Source organism: Schistocerca cancellata, chromosome 7 (assembly GCF_023864275.1).
Source record: "Schistocerca cancellata isolate TAMUIC-IGC-003103 chromosome 7, iqSchCanc2.1, whole genome shotgun sequence".
Taxonomy (NCBI): Eukaryota; Metazoa; Arthropoda; class Insecta; order Orthoptera; family Acrididae; genus Schistocerca; species Schistocerca cancellata.
This window is the reverse complement of record NC_064632.1, coordinates 357,320,043-357,338,292: the sequence shown is the minus strand read 5'-3', so window position 1 is coordinate 357,338,292 and position 18,250 is coordinate 357,320,043. Positions and strand designations below refer to the sequence as shown.

At 41.7% G+C, this 18,250-nt stretch overlaps 1 protein-coding gene across 1 annotated transcript in view; it reads right to left on the bottom strand.

Annotated features, from left to right (window-relative positions):
• LOC126092080 (protein FAM110B) overlaps window positions 1–18,250 on the bottom strand; it is a 501,532-nt gene that overhangs the window by 26,107 nt on the left and 457,175 nt on the right. The window contains exons 2-3 of the mRNA XM_049907501.1: window positions 12,591–12,749; window positions 10,073–10,407 (exon numbers count right to left, since the gene is read on the bottom strand). Coding sequence (XP_049763458.1) covers window positions 10,073–10,407; window positions 12,591–12,749 — 494 coding nt within the window. The remainder of the gene's footprint in view (window positions 1–10,072; window positions 10,408–12,590; window positions 12,750–18,250) is intronic.

Below are 18,250 nucleotides of genomic sequence, written 5' to 3'. Positions count from 1 at the left end.
CTGAAGAGGCTTCTGTAGGAGTTTAATTTTCAACTTTATTTAATATTCTTACTGCACACTTCTGTAAAATAACTACTTTTTTACTTACCTGGATTTACTGAGAAGGATAGTCTTGAATGAAACTTTGCAAATAATGCTAGCAATCCCTTTTGTAGGTCAACACAGCAATTTAGAAATGCAAACCAGACAGAAAGGAGTTTTTTTGATAACTTATCCATTTGCTGTGATGAAGTCAGTTTATTATCCATCATGATTCCTAATAACTTCACACAATGAGCTTAATCTAGTGTGCACTCGTTGATCTCTACTTCCGGTTACTGTTATTTTTTTATATTTGTTTCGAACTGCATAGCATAAGTCTTTGAAAGATTAAAGGTAAAGCCATTTGCTGCAAATCAGTTCTCAACCTGTTCCCATTTTCTCCTGGCTATGGCTAGTATGGATACATTTGGTCCCTTTATCAGTATACTTGTGTCCAATGTCACAGTTCCTTAAGAGTTCTGCAAAGTGTCAGGTAAATCATTTATGTAGGTCAAAAATACGAAACGGCGAAGCACTAACTTCATTGGATATCACTTTTAATCTTTCAGTATGAGAGAAGGAAAGTTGCTACTCACCATGTAGCAGAGATGCTGAGCCGCAATAGGCACACAGGAGATGTGTGTGCAAGGTGCGCTTGGGTGAGCGTGAGTGTGTGTGTGTGTGTGTGTGTGTGTGTGTGTGTGTGTGTGTGTGTGTGTGCTGACAAAGGCCTTAATGGCTGAAAGCTATGATTGTGTGAATCTTTTTACTGTGCCTATCGCGGCTAAATGGTGAGTAGCAACTGTCCTTCTCTCATATCGTTACATTCCATCCTGGATTTTCCATTGTTGGACTTTTAATCTTTCCCCACTTTGAATGTTTTTATTTATTCCAGTGGTTTCATTTGTTAGTTTGATCCTTGGGTATTGTAGTGAATTCCTTCTATGTACTGTTTACATAAAAGCTGAACTACTTTCCAATGTTGAACATGATATACTATACAATACACAACATTTGTATGATGGTTTGACTAACAAGATACTGACGGTGCATTCATTGAAAGCTATGAATTTGTAAACTGAAACCGTATTGGAAGATATCTTATATGTGTAAAAGGTAAGGATGTTTTTGCACATTATTATACTACAGTTTGAAAAAAGAATAATCAAGTAGCTGAGGTGCCTTGCCTGGAGATGACTGGCTGTGTGTGTGTGTGTGTATGTGTGTGTGCATCTTCCTTGTTATTCCATATTGTACTTTCCATTCTTTATTTGTCAATTAGTCTTAAAAATGAGAAATGTGCAGGGAAAAATAATGCACACACACACACACACACACACACGGACACACACACACACAGAGAGAGAGAGAGAGAGAGAGAGAGAGAAAATTGAACCTCGTCTTCCACAACCTCTTTTGGTAAGGACATCATGACATAGGAAATCATCAAGTGTTGCCAGTGAATCGAGGAAACGCAACAGAAAAAGAAAGAGTAATGACTGCTGAATGTGGTCCCTAAGACAGTTGTGGAAGACCACCATGACTTCCTCTCTTTCATACGCCACACAGTAAGAGGAGAGATGCGGCAGAATGTATGGCAGTCATAAATGTTGTACTGAGTACACAAGAGATTACATGCTTGAATGTCAATCTGATACATCAAGAGGTAATAGAGAATGCTGAAGAACAAGTGTATCAGTCCTAAGCACCAATCTTCACCACCAGCTGAATGCACCAGAAACAATGGATTCAGAGTTGTGCCACAGCTGTCAAACGACAACCAGTACCTGACCAATACAAGTAAAAACACGTCCTGTGCCAACTGGAATGACCTGCAGGAGAACAGACATCTGGAGGACGCAGGACAACATGCTTGTGTGTTTCCACTGCAGATGCCTTGGACATGTATGCTACTTCAGAGAAAGTAGGCGAGTTTGATGACTACTGTGTCACATCAACATCGACCATCACAATAGTTCTATTCAAGCCAGTCAGCCAGTCAGCCAGTCAGCAACCTGCGGGATGAAGCTCATCGTCATACCCTGGATGAGATCACTCCCCACCACACCATAGCCATTCCCCAGCACTGTACAGGGGTACCAGCAGCTCGCCCAGCCTCCAAATTCAGGAATACTAAGTGAGGTGACCATTAATGGAGGTGAGGCCAGTACAGATGGAAATATTCTTCAGACAACAGCCACCAAAATCTTGTGTCATCACTGACAGCCAACAAATCCACCCAATATTTGACTCTAGGTCTTTGTTTTCTGTAATATCGAATGCATATCATTATCAGTTAAAGAAGGCTGTGTTCTATGATACAAAAGCAACTATGCTAAAGGTTGCAAATGTGAAATATGTCTAGAAACAAGTATTGCAAGAATAACTATCAATGATAGAGCACAGCTCTCTGAATGTATCATTTTAACAGAATGTAGCTATGATATTATTATTGAATGGGACTTCTTGCAGGCATCACAATCATAGGCTTTGGAACATAAGAGCTCCAAATTGACAAAGCTATTCCAACAAGCACACATAACAAAGTTTTCTCTGGGTGGTTATTTATTGTTGAAGACATTATTATCCTGCTGTCATCAATGAGATGAGTTCCAGCTGTCAATTCGATACTGAGGCTTACAATAGGAATCAAAATGCCAATAACAATCATAAGCATTGTATGTGATCAAGGAGCTAATCAGCATGAGCAGCCACAACACATCCCTAAAAGTATGTGTTTAGAAACAGCCAAACTGAAGAATCACACTCCACTACCACTGCAGACTTCACAAGGGAGGCAGCTGCTATGGAAATGCCAATAGGATCTGACATGGTCTAGGTACAATATCAGTGATTAATAGCCATTTAGGATGCTTTCAAATCAAGAGTGGATAAAAGACGGACCAAACAGCTCATGATAAAACACCGTATCAAGATTGGGTACTATCCACCAGTTAGCCAGCACTCGTACACGGTGTCACCCGCTGAATGCGGATAATGCCAGAGAAAGTGGAGAAGCTTCTCCAGAATAGGGCAGACAAGCATGGTGTAAGCAGTCTCTTTAGTAGACCTGTTGCACATTCTAAGTGTTCTGCCAATGAATCGCTGTCTCTGGTTTGCTCTACCCACAACATTATCTGTGTGGTTATTCCAATTTAGGTTATTTGTAATTTCAATCTCTAAGGATTTAGTTGAATTTACAGCCTTAAGATTTGTGTGACTTATTGTGTAATCAAAATTTAGTGGACTTCTTTTAGTGCTCATGTGAATGACTTCACACTTTTCTTTATTTAGGGTCAATTGGCACTTTTCGCATGATACAGATATCTTATCTAAATCATTTTGCAATTCGTTTCGGTCATCTCATGACTTTACAAGATGGTAAATGACAACATCATCTACAATCTAAGGCGGCTACTCAGATTGTCTCGTATGTAGTTAATATAGATCAGGAACAATACAGGGCCTATAACACTTCCTTGGGGAACGCCGGATATTGCTTCTGTTTTAGTTGATGACTTTCCGTCTGTTACTACTAACTGTGACCTTTCTGACAGAAAATCATGAGGCGGTATTCCAGAGGCACGCAGTTTGGTTAGAAGATGCTTGTGAGGAATGGTGTCAAAAGCCTTCTGGAAATCTAAAAATATGGACTCAATTTGACATCCCCTGTCAATAGCACTCATTACTTCATGAGTATAAAGAGCTAGTTGTGTTTTGCAAGAACAATATTTTCAGAATCCATGCTGACTATTCTGAAGATGACTGCCAAGCAATGGTTTTGTTATCTGAGGGAAGAGGGAGAAGTCATTGGATGGCAAAATTTGATAGGAGCATGTGTGACTGTGTCATGTGCAAAATGATTTAGGGCATTACTGTGAAGCAAAAACTTTTCCTGAGAGCAGCATTCCACAATGCTTCATTATGATAGACTCCTGTAACCTGTCAGGATGTTTTTAAGTAATGTGCTTCTGTGACAGTTGCCATATGCTTCACCAACTATGCATGGATTTTTAATGTGTTATTCTCCTTCAAAAGCAGAAAACCAATTATCACTTGATACATTGCTTTATGAAGGAGGGCAGTTTTGTTTCGGCTGTAAGGTAAAGGCAGGACAGATGCTGAACATATTTTCAAATTAATTTTTATTGTATAATTTTTATCAATATAACCCTTAAATTAGTTATAATTTTTATCAATATAACACTTAAATTGCAATAAATTTAAGCAAGATTGGTGGTCTGAAAATTGTACATTGTCACAGAAATTATCGTATTACAAAAGACTTTATGACAAAGGAACATTCTTATCCAATGGCTTGTAAATTTCAAGAAAATATTGAATGCTGCGTAAGATGTCAGAAAAGGGGGTAACAGATGGCCACATTGAAAAGACACTGAAAATGACATTCACTTTTATCTTTGATTTTCAAGTTTATTTTTAAACTGTCCACACTAACTACACATGTTCTCATATAGACTGCATGATTCATGACATCATCTAGAACATCCTAAACATTGAATCCAATCAGAGATAGACGATACTGCTTGATAAAGTTCAAGGCACCCTACACATTCATTTTCTTCAAAATTTAATCCATCAGGGGAACTATTGTGTAGGGAAATGTCATCATCATCATCATCTTTAATTGTATTTTCAAACAGAATCTTCTTTGACAGTTTTTTTCCTCTGGTTTTGGGGATTTGATTTCTTTCAGCTGCTACATCTTTTTGTGCACAGACTTTTCCTTTTTTCTTTCCTTCAGTGATTTTCTTTCTTTTCATTGCTATAAACTCACTGCATGTTACAGTCATTGCTGACTGTTTTCTTTTGGATTCACTTCTCTGAAGTAGTGCAGGAACAGGTGAAATCTGTTCCAGCAGTTTTGATGGAGTTTCTCCATGAGGAGCCACTGAGTTGTCATTTACACTGCAACTGACGTGTGCAGTTGGTTGAACAGTAGTCAAATCTGTGCAATGTTTGCAAGTAGAAGGGTGTTCTGTAAACAAATTCATTTTAGGTATTGGTGTTGATGGCTGATCTGGAGTCAAGTCTTTAGAGACATCTTCTATAGTTGGGAGTTCAGTCTCAGTATTGTTAATGTCTGACACAGAGGCATGGTTAGGAATTTCTGCTCTATCAAGTGAGATAATTGCAATAGCTCTAAATACAGATACACCAATCTGGACAATTGCAGCATGAGTCCATGCGTTGAGTAACTCTCCAAACTGCTGCCTTGTAATTCTTCTGTCTTTGCTTGCATTAGCTACAAATCATGAATGACAAGGCTCTTTAAAGTAACATTTTAGCGACTTGAAAACTGATGGCCTAGTGGCTGGAAAAAGTGTGTCATATGACTAGGCAAACAAACTATTGATACTTCATTTTCAGCAGCTTCATCCAAAAGGGTGACAGAATTCATATGAAAGGCATCACCATCTACCAGATGCAGAGCAGGGCCAGGTGCCTTTCTAGAAAGGAATTTGTTTTTGAACCAATCCATCAAAATATCAGAGTTGACATTAGCGGAATGTTTTTTCATAACAACTGATCCTGGAGGCTTGTTATGTTCAATGTCTTGTTATTTTATTTAGTCTTTGCAAATACAGTAAGGTGGTAAGAAATCTCCCTGCAGCAGGCAATAACAGTTATTGTCTGTCTCTCCTTTTTCAACGGAAGTAATAACATAACATCTCTGCTTCTTGTGGCTGACACAACCTTCCCATGCTTGTTGTTTAACTGGAGACCAGTTTCGTCTAAGTTGTAGATACTATCTAGTTTATCCGAAAGCCAATTTTCTGTCAACATTTTTTGTCAGCAAATCAAAGTAAGAGTTCACTTCGTCTCTGTCCATTCCAATTGCTCTGTGCAATATAAATCCTTTGCTGTTTTCTGATGCTTAAGTCTGTATTACACTCTAAAAATCAGAGAAGCCAATCTTTCCCTGCATGTTTCTTTCTTGACTGAAGTTATATTTCAGTTCCATTTGATCAGCTAAACTGAAAGCTATTTGCCTGAAGCATGACAGTTTGGGAGCAAAGCCACATACTTGCAATTTCTTTACATGGTGAACTAATTTCCTTCCTGCAGCTTCACCCAAGTATGATGATGGTCCACATCCATCTTTTCTTGGAACTGCATGAAGCAAGTCCACTCCTTAATGTTCATTCTGGTATATTTTCTATTTGAGCTGCTTTCCTTTTAGTCTTACTTTTCTCTTCAACTAGTCTCACGGCCTCTGTTGAATCTTCTGCAGTTCATTTTACCCTGTCAGTTGTCCTAATGAGTTTTCTCAGAATTTTTCAGTAAAATAAAATTGGATGGATTCTTGTTAGTGTTGCCAGCATCGCAACATTAGGAATTTCATGAAAGCGCGTGGCGTCAGTCCCTCTTGATCACCTAACTTCAGCGCTTTTATATAACCAAAGCAATTACTTTTGATGCAAGTGCAGTTTACAAGCACAGACATAAAAATATACAGACTCTGTCCGAACAGGCCTAGGAAGGCCCAACGGTACCAACCGGCCGCCGTGTCATCCTCAGCCCACAGGCGTCACTGGATGGGGCATGTGGTCAGCACACCGCTCTCCCAGCCATATGTCAGATTACGAGACCCGAGTCGCTACTTCTCAATCAAGTAGCTCCTCAGTTTGCCTCACAAGGACTGAGTGCACCCCTCTATCCAACAGCACTCGGCAGACCGGATGGTCACCCATTCTAGATCTACATCTACATCCATACTCCGCAAGCCACCTAATGGTGTGTGGCGGAGGGTACTTTGAGTACCTCTATCAGTTCTCCCTTTTATTCCAGTCTCGTATTGTTCGTGGGAAGAGAGATTGTCGGTATGCCCCTGTGTGGGCTCTAATCTCTCTGATTTTATCCTCATCGTCTCTTTGCGAGATGTATGTAGGAGGGAGCAATATACTGCTTGACTCCTTGGTGAAGGTATGTTCTCGAAACTTCAACAAAAACCTGTACTGAGCTACTGAGCGTCTCTCATGCAGAGTCTTCCACTGGAGTTTATCTATCACCTCCATAACGCTTTCGCGATTACTAAATGATCCTGTAATGAAGCGCGCTGCTCTCCGTTGGATCTTCTCTATCGCCTCTATCAACCCCACCTGATACGGATCGCACACTGGTGAGCAATATTCAAGCAGTGGGCAAACAAGTGTACTGTAACCTACTTCCTTTGTTTTCGGATTGCATTTCCTTAGGATTCTTCCAATGAATCTCAGTGTGGCATCTGCTGTACCGACGATCAACTTTATATGATCATTTCGTTTTAAATCACTCCTAATGCCTACCCCCAGATAATTTATGGAATTAACTGCTTCCAGTTGCTGACCTGCTATATTGTAGCTAAATGATAAAGGATCTTTCTTTCTATGTATTCGCAGCACATTACACTTGTCTACATTGAGATTCAATTGCCATTTCCTGCGCCATGCGTCAATTCATTGCAGATCCTCCTGCATTTCAGTACAATTTTCCATTGTTACAACCTCTCGATATACTACAGCATCATCTGCAAAAAGCCTCAGTGAACTTCCGATGTTATCCACAAGGTCATATATGTATATTGTGAATAGCAACGGTCCTACAACACTCCCCTGCGGCACACCTGAAATTACTCTTACTTCGGAAGACTTCAAGTGCTAACCCAGCCCAACAGTGCTTAATGTCGATGATCTGGCGGGAACCGGTGTTACCACTGCGGCCAGGCCATTGGCTAAAAATATACAGGGTGTTTCAAAATGAATATGCAGGTTTTATCGCTTTGTCGCATTTATTATATTCAATTTACAACTATAAATTGTACATCAAATGAAAGAGCGACTCAAACAGTTTTGTTTGTATATCTTTGTGCAAAGGGAAGAGTATGGGATAACCAAGAATAACTGAAGAACGCGCTGAACCAGTGAGAGTCTTTCACGCGGAGACCCAAGAAACCCCTTCTGAAGGCTAGTCGAGAATTAGCAATTCCAGTGAGTCTGTGTAGAAACTTTTAACAAGACGCTTAAGCTATGTCCTAATCATTTTCAGTTCTTGCAAGTTCTAAAGCCTACAGACTATAATTTACATCCCAGCTTTGCAAATGAAATATTGTTGCATGATGACGAAGATGATCTTGGATTGTGTCGTCTTTAGTGACGAATCAACACTTTGTCTGAGTGGAGTTGGGGAAACATACACAATGTGCTCATTTGGTGGGGGGGGGGGGGGGTCACCCAGTTCACTGCTTCCAGTTTTTAGGTGAATCTGGTAAGACACTGATCACATACATGAAGAGAGCGATTGTTATGAGGTAACGCCCAATAGGTAAGCAACACACCCAATGTACAGGTAATGCGGATACAAACTTAACAGACCAAAGCTAGTAGAAAAACTACTGTAGCCTAGAAATCGAAGCAGGGTGATTTCAATATATACTAGGACTGCAGACATGTATCTGCAAACTAACAAAAAAATTAATTACATAACTTATTTTTTGAGGTATTAATTAAAACTTTGTGAGTGTTCCACGCAATCCCTTCTACATACAAGGCCTACGCACAGCGACTATATTGGCACATGACGTCACAAACTGTTGGCCATCTTATCTGTAGTCGGCAGTCCTATTGGCGTGTATGTTGTGTTGAAAGTGTGTGCCATGTGAAAGTGATATATATTTCATACAATATTCACGTACAGTTCTTCGAAGTATGGGATACAAGTGTTGCGTTCCCTTTTGCCAGGGAAATTATAAATCCCAAAAAGGCATGAAAGTGGACATGTTTCGATTTCCCAAATGTGTGAAGTTGAGAAATTGCTGGATTGCAGCTATTCCCAGACAGGAATTTGTGTCTACGCATCATTCAAGAGTAAGTAAAGGACAAAAAATTTATAGCATGTTATTTGTTTCAATTGCACCACAATTGCCAATTGTTTTTAAAAACAGTTATGTATCATGTACCAGTATAATTTGTTTCTTAATTCTGGACCATTGCTGCGAAGGTAATATGAAGCAACTATTGTCACACAGAGAAGTTACATTAATTAGTGTGGCTCGAAAATGTTTAGTATTCCTTATCATTCCTACCAGATTATTGAGTTTCGAGTACTTTTATTTGGAAGAGCTACAGAATTATTTTGTTCAGTTTTACACATACAGCTATTCGAAAATAATTTCAATTTGAGTAAACTACCTTAGAAAATTGCTTTAATGAATTCAGTGTTCGACAGATTAAGCAGTATAGAAAGCAGGATTTTGATGTAAGTGCATTGTGAGTAAATTAACAGCACTCTTTGACACGAATTTACGTCAAGGGTATAGGAGAAACAATCTTTTCGTGTTTAAGGTTCTAAAGTTCTGGAGAAACAGGGAAATAAAATATTTTTTCGGGTTTTTGATTTGTTAAACATTGTCAGGAGGTGCTCCATTTCGTCGAATGATTTGAGTTTCGTGTGAGGTCAGCAAATATTGAACTGGAGAGGAAAATTTACGAAAATAACCAGGGAAACAAATTCTTAAATTCTGTAGGAGCTCCAGCTGCTTTATTTAAAACCGAAAACGTATGTTCGTTATTTCATATTGCCATTTTTTACTGCAAGAACACGTAGCTCATAAGGTGAAAGACAAAATTTAAAATTACGGTTTGTATTAAAGCCTAGAAACGCGTATTTAATGCAGATCGTCAAAATAATTTTACATCTTGAAATAACATAGGACAGTTTTGTTCAGTTACTTTACGCAGTGATATAAATTTCCATACTTTCATTACAAGGACACACATAAGAGGAAAGCACAAGAATCCCTATGCGGTCTCAGCACTAAAACTCGTGAAGTTCGTATAGCTGCAGAGTGCTTAACAGGAGCGTTCCGGTACAGACCTGGCCATCAGTATGTGACGTCACAAGCGTGCGCCCGGGCCTGTAGTCTAGGTGGTGTTGCTCCATGTGGGATGAACTCCATTCCTTCTGTGTCGAGCGTTGATTCTTTTCAGTAGAATGCAGTCCAGTTACAAGATTTTCTCTTAAAAGGTCTAAATACGTGCAAATGGCTTACTGTTTTGACTTCGGAATCGTCCCACGGAGGCGAGAGCGGTGGCGGCGGCGTGGGTGCAGTCGGAGGCGAAGTAGAGGGTGGCACGAAGACGTTCTCCTTGGAGTCCGCATTGAGGAGGCGGCGCAGCTTGGTCTGTAGTTGGTCGCCCCCGGTGGCGTGTGGCCCACTGCGGCGCTGTGCGGGGGCGGCGGCACGGGGGCTGCGAGGTGGCACGGGAGGCGGGGCTGGCCGGGGGCCCTGGCCCGGGCTCCCGAGTACCTGCGTGGTCGCCGCCTGCTGTTGCTGGTGGTGGTGGTGGTGCTGCTGCTGGTACTGGTGGTGGTGCTGGTGGATATCTGCAACATACAGACGCACTCGTGGGGGAAAGGCGTTCATTTTACAATAATATATCTGTATCTACATCAGAAAGGTGGGAATTTAAGGAGATGGGACATGGATAAACTGAAAGCACTAGAGGTTGTACAGAGTTTCAGGGAGAGCATAAGGGAACAATTGACAGGAATGGGGGAAAGAAATACAGTAGAAGAAGAATGGATAGCTCTGAGGGACGACATAGCGAAGTTAGCAGAGGATCAAATAGGTAAAAAGAAAAGGGCTAGTAGAAATCCTTGGGTAACAGAAGAGATACTGAATTCAACTGATGAAAGGAGAAAATACAAAAATGCAGTAAGTGAAGCAGGAAAAAAGGAATACAAACGTCTCAAAAATAAGATCGACAGGAAGTGCAAAATGGCTAAGCAGGGATGGCTAGAGGACAAATGTAGGGATGTAGAGGGTTATCTCATGACGGGTAAGATAGATACTGCCTACAGGAAAATTAAAGAGACCTTTGGAGAAAAGAGAACCACTTGCATAAATATCAAGAGCTCAAATGGAAACCCAATTCTAAGCAAAGAAGGGAAAGCAGAAAGGCGGAAGGAGTACATAGAGGGACTATACAAGGGCGATGTACTTGAGGACAATATTATGGAAATGGAAGAGGATGTAGATGAAGATGGAATGGGAGATACGATACTGCGTGAAGAGTTTGACAGAGCACTTAAAGACCTGAGTCGAAACAAGGCCCCGGGAGTAGACAACATTCCATTAGAACTACTGACAGCCTTGGGAGAGCCAGTCCTGACAAAACTCTACCATCTGGTGAGCAAAATGTATGAGACAGGCGAAATACCCTCAGACTTCAAGAAGAATATAATAATTCCAATCCCAAAGAAAGCAGGTGCTGACAGATGTGAAAATTACCGAACAATCAGTTTAATAAGCCACAGCTGCAAAATACTAACGCGAATTCTTTACAGACGAATGGAAAAAGTGGTAGAAGCCGACCTCGGGGAAGATCAGTTTGGATTCCGTAGAAATGTTGAAACACGTGAGGCAATACTGACCTTAAGCCTTATCTTAGAAGAAAGATTAAGGAAAGGCAAACCTACGTTTCTAGCATTTGTAGACTTAGAGAAAGCTTTTGACAATGTTGACTGGAATACTCTGTTTCAAATTCTAAAGGTGGCAGGGATAAAATACAGGGAGCGAAAGGCTATTTACAATTTGTAAAGAAACCAGATGGCAGTTATAAGAGTCGAGGGGCATGAAAGGGAAGCAGTGGTTGGGAAGGGAGTGAGAGAGGGTTGTAGCCTATCCCAGATGCTATTCAATCTCTATATTGAGCAAGCAGTAAAGGAAACAAAAGAAAAGTTCAGAGTAGGTATTAAAATCCATGGAGAAGAAATAAAAACTTTAAGGTTCGCCGGTGACATTGTAATTCTGTCAGAGAAAGCAAACGACTTGGAAGAGCAGTTGAAAGGAATGGACAGTGTCATGAAAGGTGGGTATAAGATGAACATCAACAAAAGCAAAACGAGGATAATGGAATGCAATCGAATTAAGTCTGGTGATGGTGAGGGAATTACATTAGGAAATGTATTTTGGGGAGCAAAATAACTGATGATGGTCGAAGTAGAGAGGATATAAAATGTAGACTGGCAATGGCAAGGAAAGCGTTTCTGAAGAAGAGAAATTTGTTAACATCGAGTATTGATTTAAGTGTCAGGAAGTCGTTTCTGAAAGTATTTGTATGGAGTGTAGCCATGTATGGAAGTGAGACGTGGACGATAAATAGTTTAGACAAGAAGAGAATAGAAGCTTTCGAAATGTGGTGCTACAGAAGAATGCTGAAGATTAGATGGGTAGATCACATAACTAATGAGGAGGTATTGAATAGAATTGTGGAGGACTTTGTGGCACAACTTGACTAGAAGAAGGGATCGGTTGGTAGGACATGTTCTGAGGCATCAAGGGATCACCAATTTAGTATTGGAGGGCAGCGTGGAGGGTAAAAATGGTACAGGGAGACCAAGAGATGAATACACTAACCAGATTCAGAAGGATGTAGGTTGTAGTAAGTACTGAGAGATGAAGAAGCTTGCACAGTATAGAGTAGCATGGAGAGCTGCATCAAAGCAGTCTCTGGACTGAGACCACAACAACAACAAGAACAACAACAACAACAACAAGTACTTACACCTGGGAGCCCTGAGGAGCCGCGGATCGACGCCCGGAGAGGCGGTTACTTGCAGGTGGCCAGAGTGCTTGAGCTGCTGCTGACGGTCCAACACCGTCTCAGACTTCACGTAGAACGCCTTGCTTTCCTGAAGCAGTTCCACCGCGCTCTTCCTCTTGGCTGCAACAGAAACGGCGAGGTCGCACGGTCACAACAGCGTGTTGAGCGGAAAAATATAATAGCATAATTGTTGTAATCTGTGATAGTTATCAGGGTACGGGGCACAACTGCTATACAGTTTGTTAACTCTAAGTTGGCCGTTTGTCAGAAGAGGGTGTTACATAATGCAGGTGCTCTAAATTCTGTTCCTCGCTTACAAAACGATGTGCTGCCTGTTTTAATGTACTCTACGACAATAAAAAAACAGACGAACCACGACGGAATTATCCGAATCGGACGGAAGTAGGTAGATGTAATGCATGTGTACACACAAACAAGTGATTACAGTTTTAGAAAAATTGGATGATTATTTCAAAAGAAAGAGCTTCACAGAGTGTGCAAGCCAGGAACTTGTTGGCCAATCCCTGGCCGTTATCCAAGAAATTATTAAGCTTGGCACTGATGGAAAGAGTTGTTGGATGTCCTCCTAAGGGATATCGTGCCAAACTCTTTAATGGCACTTAAGATAGTCAAAATCCCGATCTGGTCGGAGGCCCTGCGGCCCTGCCCATATTTCTCCAAACGTGCTCAGATGGGGAGAAATCCAGTGACCTTGATGGTCGAGATAAGGTCTCACAAGCACGAAGACAAGCCGTTGAAACTCTCGCCGAGTGCTGTGGGCATTATCCTGTTGAAATGTAAGCCCAGAATGGCTTGCCATGAAGGGCAACAAAACGGGGGCGTAGAATATCGTCGGCTAACCACTGTGAATAGAATTGGGGAGGAGTTTGTGGCACAACTTGACTAGAAGAAGGGATCGGTTGGTAGGACATGTTCTGAGGCATCAAGGGATCACCAATTTAGTGTTGGAGGGCAGCGTGGAGGGTAAAAATCGTAGAGGGAGACCAAGAGATGAATACACTAAGCAGAGTCAGAAGGATGTAGGTTGCAGTAGGTACTGGGAGATGAAGAAGCTTGCGCAGGATAGAGTAGCATGGAGAGCTGCATCAAACCAGTCTCACGACTGAAGACCACAACAACAACAACAACAACCACTGTGCTGTAAAGGTGCCGCGGATGACAATCAAAGAGGTGCTGCTATGAAATTAAATGACACCTCAAGACTATCATTTCTGGTTGTCGTGCTGTGTGGCGGGCGACAATGAGGTTGATATGCCACCGCTGTCCGGAGCGGCCCCAGACACGTCATCGCCGCTCATCGGGGCTCAGTTCGAAGAGGGACTCATCACTGAAGACAGTTCTACTCCAGTCAATGAGATTCCAGCCCGAAGACGAGTCTGAAGACGCCCGAGACACCGGTGTGATACCAAAATGGCTGTTTGATTTCTGCATTTATTACAGGAAATAAAAGGATAAAAAACCGAAAATCGGTTATTACAGAAACCGGTTATTTGGAGTGATTTTAACAAATTAAACCGGAGTAGAATAAAAAAACGATATAACCGAAAACCGGTTGTCTGAGCGACAACCGCCATCCCTAGGGGTGTAAGCTGGGTTCCAAGCCACGCAGCGGGGAACACGGTTCCGCTTTTTCAAAAAGTAACTTTAATTTTGTATTACGTTTTTGGGTTTTGTACTTGTTGTACTGGTCATTGCCCGACGTTATTTGTTGTTGTAGTGATCTTCAGTCCAAAGACTGGTTTGATGCAGCTCTCCAAGCTAATCCATCTCGTGTAAACGCCGGCCGCTGTGACCGAGCGGTTCAAGGCGCCTCAGTCCGGAACTGCGCTACTGCTACGGTCGTAGGTTTGAATCCTGCCTCATGCATGGATGTGTGTGATGTCCTTAGGTTAGTTAGGTTGAAGTAGTTCTAAGTCTAGCGGACTAATGACCTCAGATGTTAAGTTCCATTGTGCTTAGAGCCATTTGAACCATTTGAACCCGTGTAAACATCTTCATTTATGCTAACTACTGCAAACTACATTCATTTAAATCTGCATAATGTAGTCAAACTTTAGGCTCCCTCTACAATTTTCTGCTCCACACTTCCCTCATTTGCCATTTTAACGATTCCTTCGTGCCTCGCAATGTGTGCCGTATCCAGCAAGATGGTGCAAGATGCCACGCGTATCCTTGGGACGAGTTCATAATATCTTCACTGAGGAATGAACTATCGGCAAAAATTTATGGCCATCATGTTCGGCAGCTCTAACATGTGATTTTTTTCCTGTGCGGGCACTTGAAGAGTAAGTTCTACGAATCAAATGCACAGAGAATACAGGAACTGAATGACATCAGCCGTGAAACTGTTGCCACCGATATCTGGCGTACGCCGGGTGTACCTGAATATGCTTAAACGTGCACACCTTTGTAGTGATGTTGCAGCAGTGGATCACTTTCAACATCTTCCATAAATGTATTTTTCACAGTATTTTTCGTTGCAAATGAATGGTAAGTACATTTTAGTTTTTCGTTTCTATAATTACTGCATTTCCTTTATATTTACATCGGCTAATTTTATGTGCGCTACCATGTGTGTATAGAGGAAACATCTCGAAAATATCTTGGCCGATTTATTTCAAATTTTTACACGATATTTTAATAAACACTTGGACGGACATACTTGATACTTTTTTTTTAAACAACGCTGTTCAGCTTTTGTGTTCAGCGCTGTGCTCTGAAAATGTACACTTTCTTTTTCTTTCTCGCTGTCAGTTTTATTGACGATAGCAGGGCATTTAAACCATTAGACCAATGATTCTCCCGCACATATTCTTCCTCCTTATACATAATTTTAAACAAAAATTGTATACACAACTATATGCTGTTTCGCAGTCGGTTTGCACAGAAAACACGAAAGTTGTTTGTGTGGCTTAACGTCTTTAACTACTAGAACTTAGTAGTTCCACCCTTTCGCAGTTTACAACTACGTGAAATACTGTCACTGCAGCTACTATCCTCACAGATCCGGCAGCACGAGAAATCTCTCACATCCCTTATACCAATGATCCCAACCGATATACCTATTTATTTTAAGCGATTTCAATTCCCAATCAAGTTTTCGTTGGTATAACAATAAAGGAGGCTCTAGGTCAGCAAGGGGGGGGGGAGGGAGGAGAGGAGATGGACAGAGTGGGGGGCAGGCAACTGACGTAGAGGAAAGGAGGAGATAGACAAAGACAGGGAGGAGAAACAGGTATCCAGTAACAGATATCCAGCTCCTATGCATATTCAGCTATTGGGGAGCGTTTCTGGATTTGCTTGTACCCTTATAATTGCAGTCAGGTATCCGTACAAGTTATTGATAAACTTGTGCTCCCTGCATCTTATCCTTGCTACCTTTAATAACGAAGAGAATATTTCAGCCAACATCGTCAAAATCTTTCTCTAAATATAAAAGTGCTATAAATGCAGCTTTGCCTTCCTTCCACTCATGTTCTAAGATATGTCTTAAGGTCAGTATAAAAAGTCAGTATAGTCTCCTACATTTCTACGGAATCCGAACTGATCTTCACTGAGGTTGGTTCCTACGAATTTTTCCATTCTTTGATATAGAATTAAAAAATAAAAGACTGATGGCTAGATATTATCCAGAGTATAATTAATTCACATCTCAGTTTAGCTGATTTTGCAGCAAAAAGTTCAAAGAAGATGGTTCATTAACCTGACTGCAACTTACAGAATAAGTGGGCAAATGCATGTGTCTGATACCTCAGGTAGTATGAACAGAAACTAAAACAAAAATTCCGTAAGCTGCGTGTCGCATGTTTCTGGTGGAGTTGACACAGACCGAGGGAATCCGAGAAGCCCGATAGAGAAACGGTGGAGTTTTCACAGCGCCATCGTTCTCCGTGGAAATCATTTGACGTCTCTGCAAAGCCCTTCACTGGCGGATGCCAGAGTAGAGGGGTGGGGACTGCATTCGCTGAGTCTGTTCCGCTAAAAGCTTTCTGAAAGGTTGACAGAAGCCATGTGCCTCCGGGTATATACACCTGCGCTTCCTCCCTGACGTCAAGCGCGTGTGCTGCTGCATCTCGTCAAATATCGTGAAGAATGCTATGAATTTCAGACCACACACATTTTCTTTTTTCCATCTCAAATTCTTATAGTTACCTGCAAATGAGAAGTACTGGTGAATTCTTAACACAGAAAGTGTTAACGTAGCTTCTAGGCAATGTAGGTACGTATTTTCTTTGAAAAATATCTCTTCAATCATGTGAATATTAAGCTACTATAAGAGACAATCGGCAGCTCTGTAGTGCAACTGTAGAGGAAGCAACTTTTTACTTGAAAATGTTCATTCGCTCGTCGGTTCAACTGTCCTGTGTGACGAAATACTGGCACGTTTGATTCGCTAATAACTAGGAGCCTAATAATGCGTAAATAATGGCTGAGCCTACAACGGATATATCATGTCTGAACGTGTTTGTCGCGCAATATTTGCTTTGCCTGTGACGTCATCGTACCACCGTAGGCGCATACGCGTGTTACGAATTAGCTTTGTGTAAAGCAGATGTTTCCAAGCCGCGGGGCGCGTGTGGCCCAAAGCAAGTATCATTATGGCCCAGGAAGTGAGCATTTATCACACAACCGGGCAAAAAAGATTCTATTTATGTAAATGATGAGAAACTGAATATTTTTAATCTGCATCTCCCACCACACGATGCTGTTCTCTCACTAGTCCACCACGATTTTTTCAGGTGTTGTTAGTAGTGTTAAGTATATAATGTGCGGCCAGAAACTTGTCTTCTTCCAGTGTATTGTATTGTATGGAACTGGGGACCTAGAAACGACGGAGAGGCTTCGTCCCCGCCGTAGCCCGCAGTGGTACACAACCCCACAACAGGCTACAGCAGTCCACTCATCCCATCGCCGCCTCACACCGAACCCAGGGTTATTGTGCGGTTCGGCCCCCAGTAGACCACGACCACACGTTGCTGCAGGAGCACGTGCGTTCTTGGTGTCAGAGGATGTTAGATTTTTGCCCTGGCCAGCCACTTCACCAGGCTTGTTGCCAATCGAATATGTGCGGAATATGGTGAAATGACAGGTGCAATGCTATGACCCAATGCCAACCTCCACAGATGAACTTTGGAACCAAGTGAATGCAGGATGGATGGCTACACCAAAGGACGCCATTCGCGCTTTATACGCGTCTATGCCATCACGAATGGAACAAGTTTTCATGGCCCATGGTAGACCCTGTGCGTACTAGGCAAAAGGACACATGCTGCACCGAACTGACTGAAATGTTAATTATTTCTGCAGAACATACTAATGTACCTGTCCTGTGAATATGAACGTCCTATCTCTAGTTGTTCAAGGTGTTCTATTTTTTTCTGAACACTAGTCTGGTCTGTATGTGACTGACGTCCCTGACCTCCCCACAGTCACAGTCTGGTGATAATACGACGTGCATTCCACGGAGGTGTTATTGGTGGCAGCAGTGGTTGAATTTCAACCTGACAATGATCTTTACGAGATGCGGTCTTCCACGCCTTACTCCATTCAGTTTTGGCCATGTCTCTGACTACAGCAATTACGCCAATCGCTGGAATATT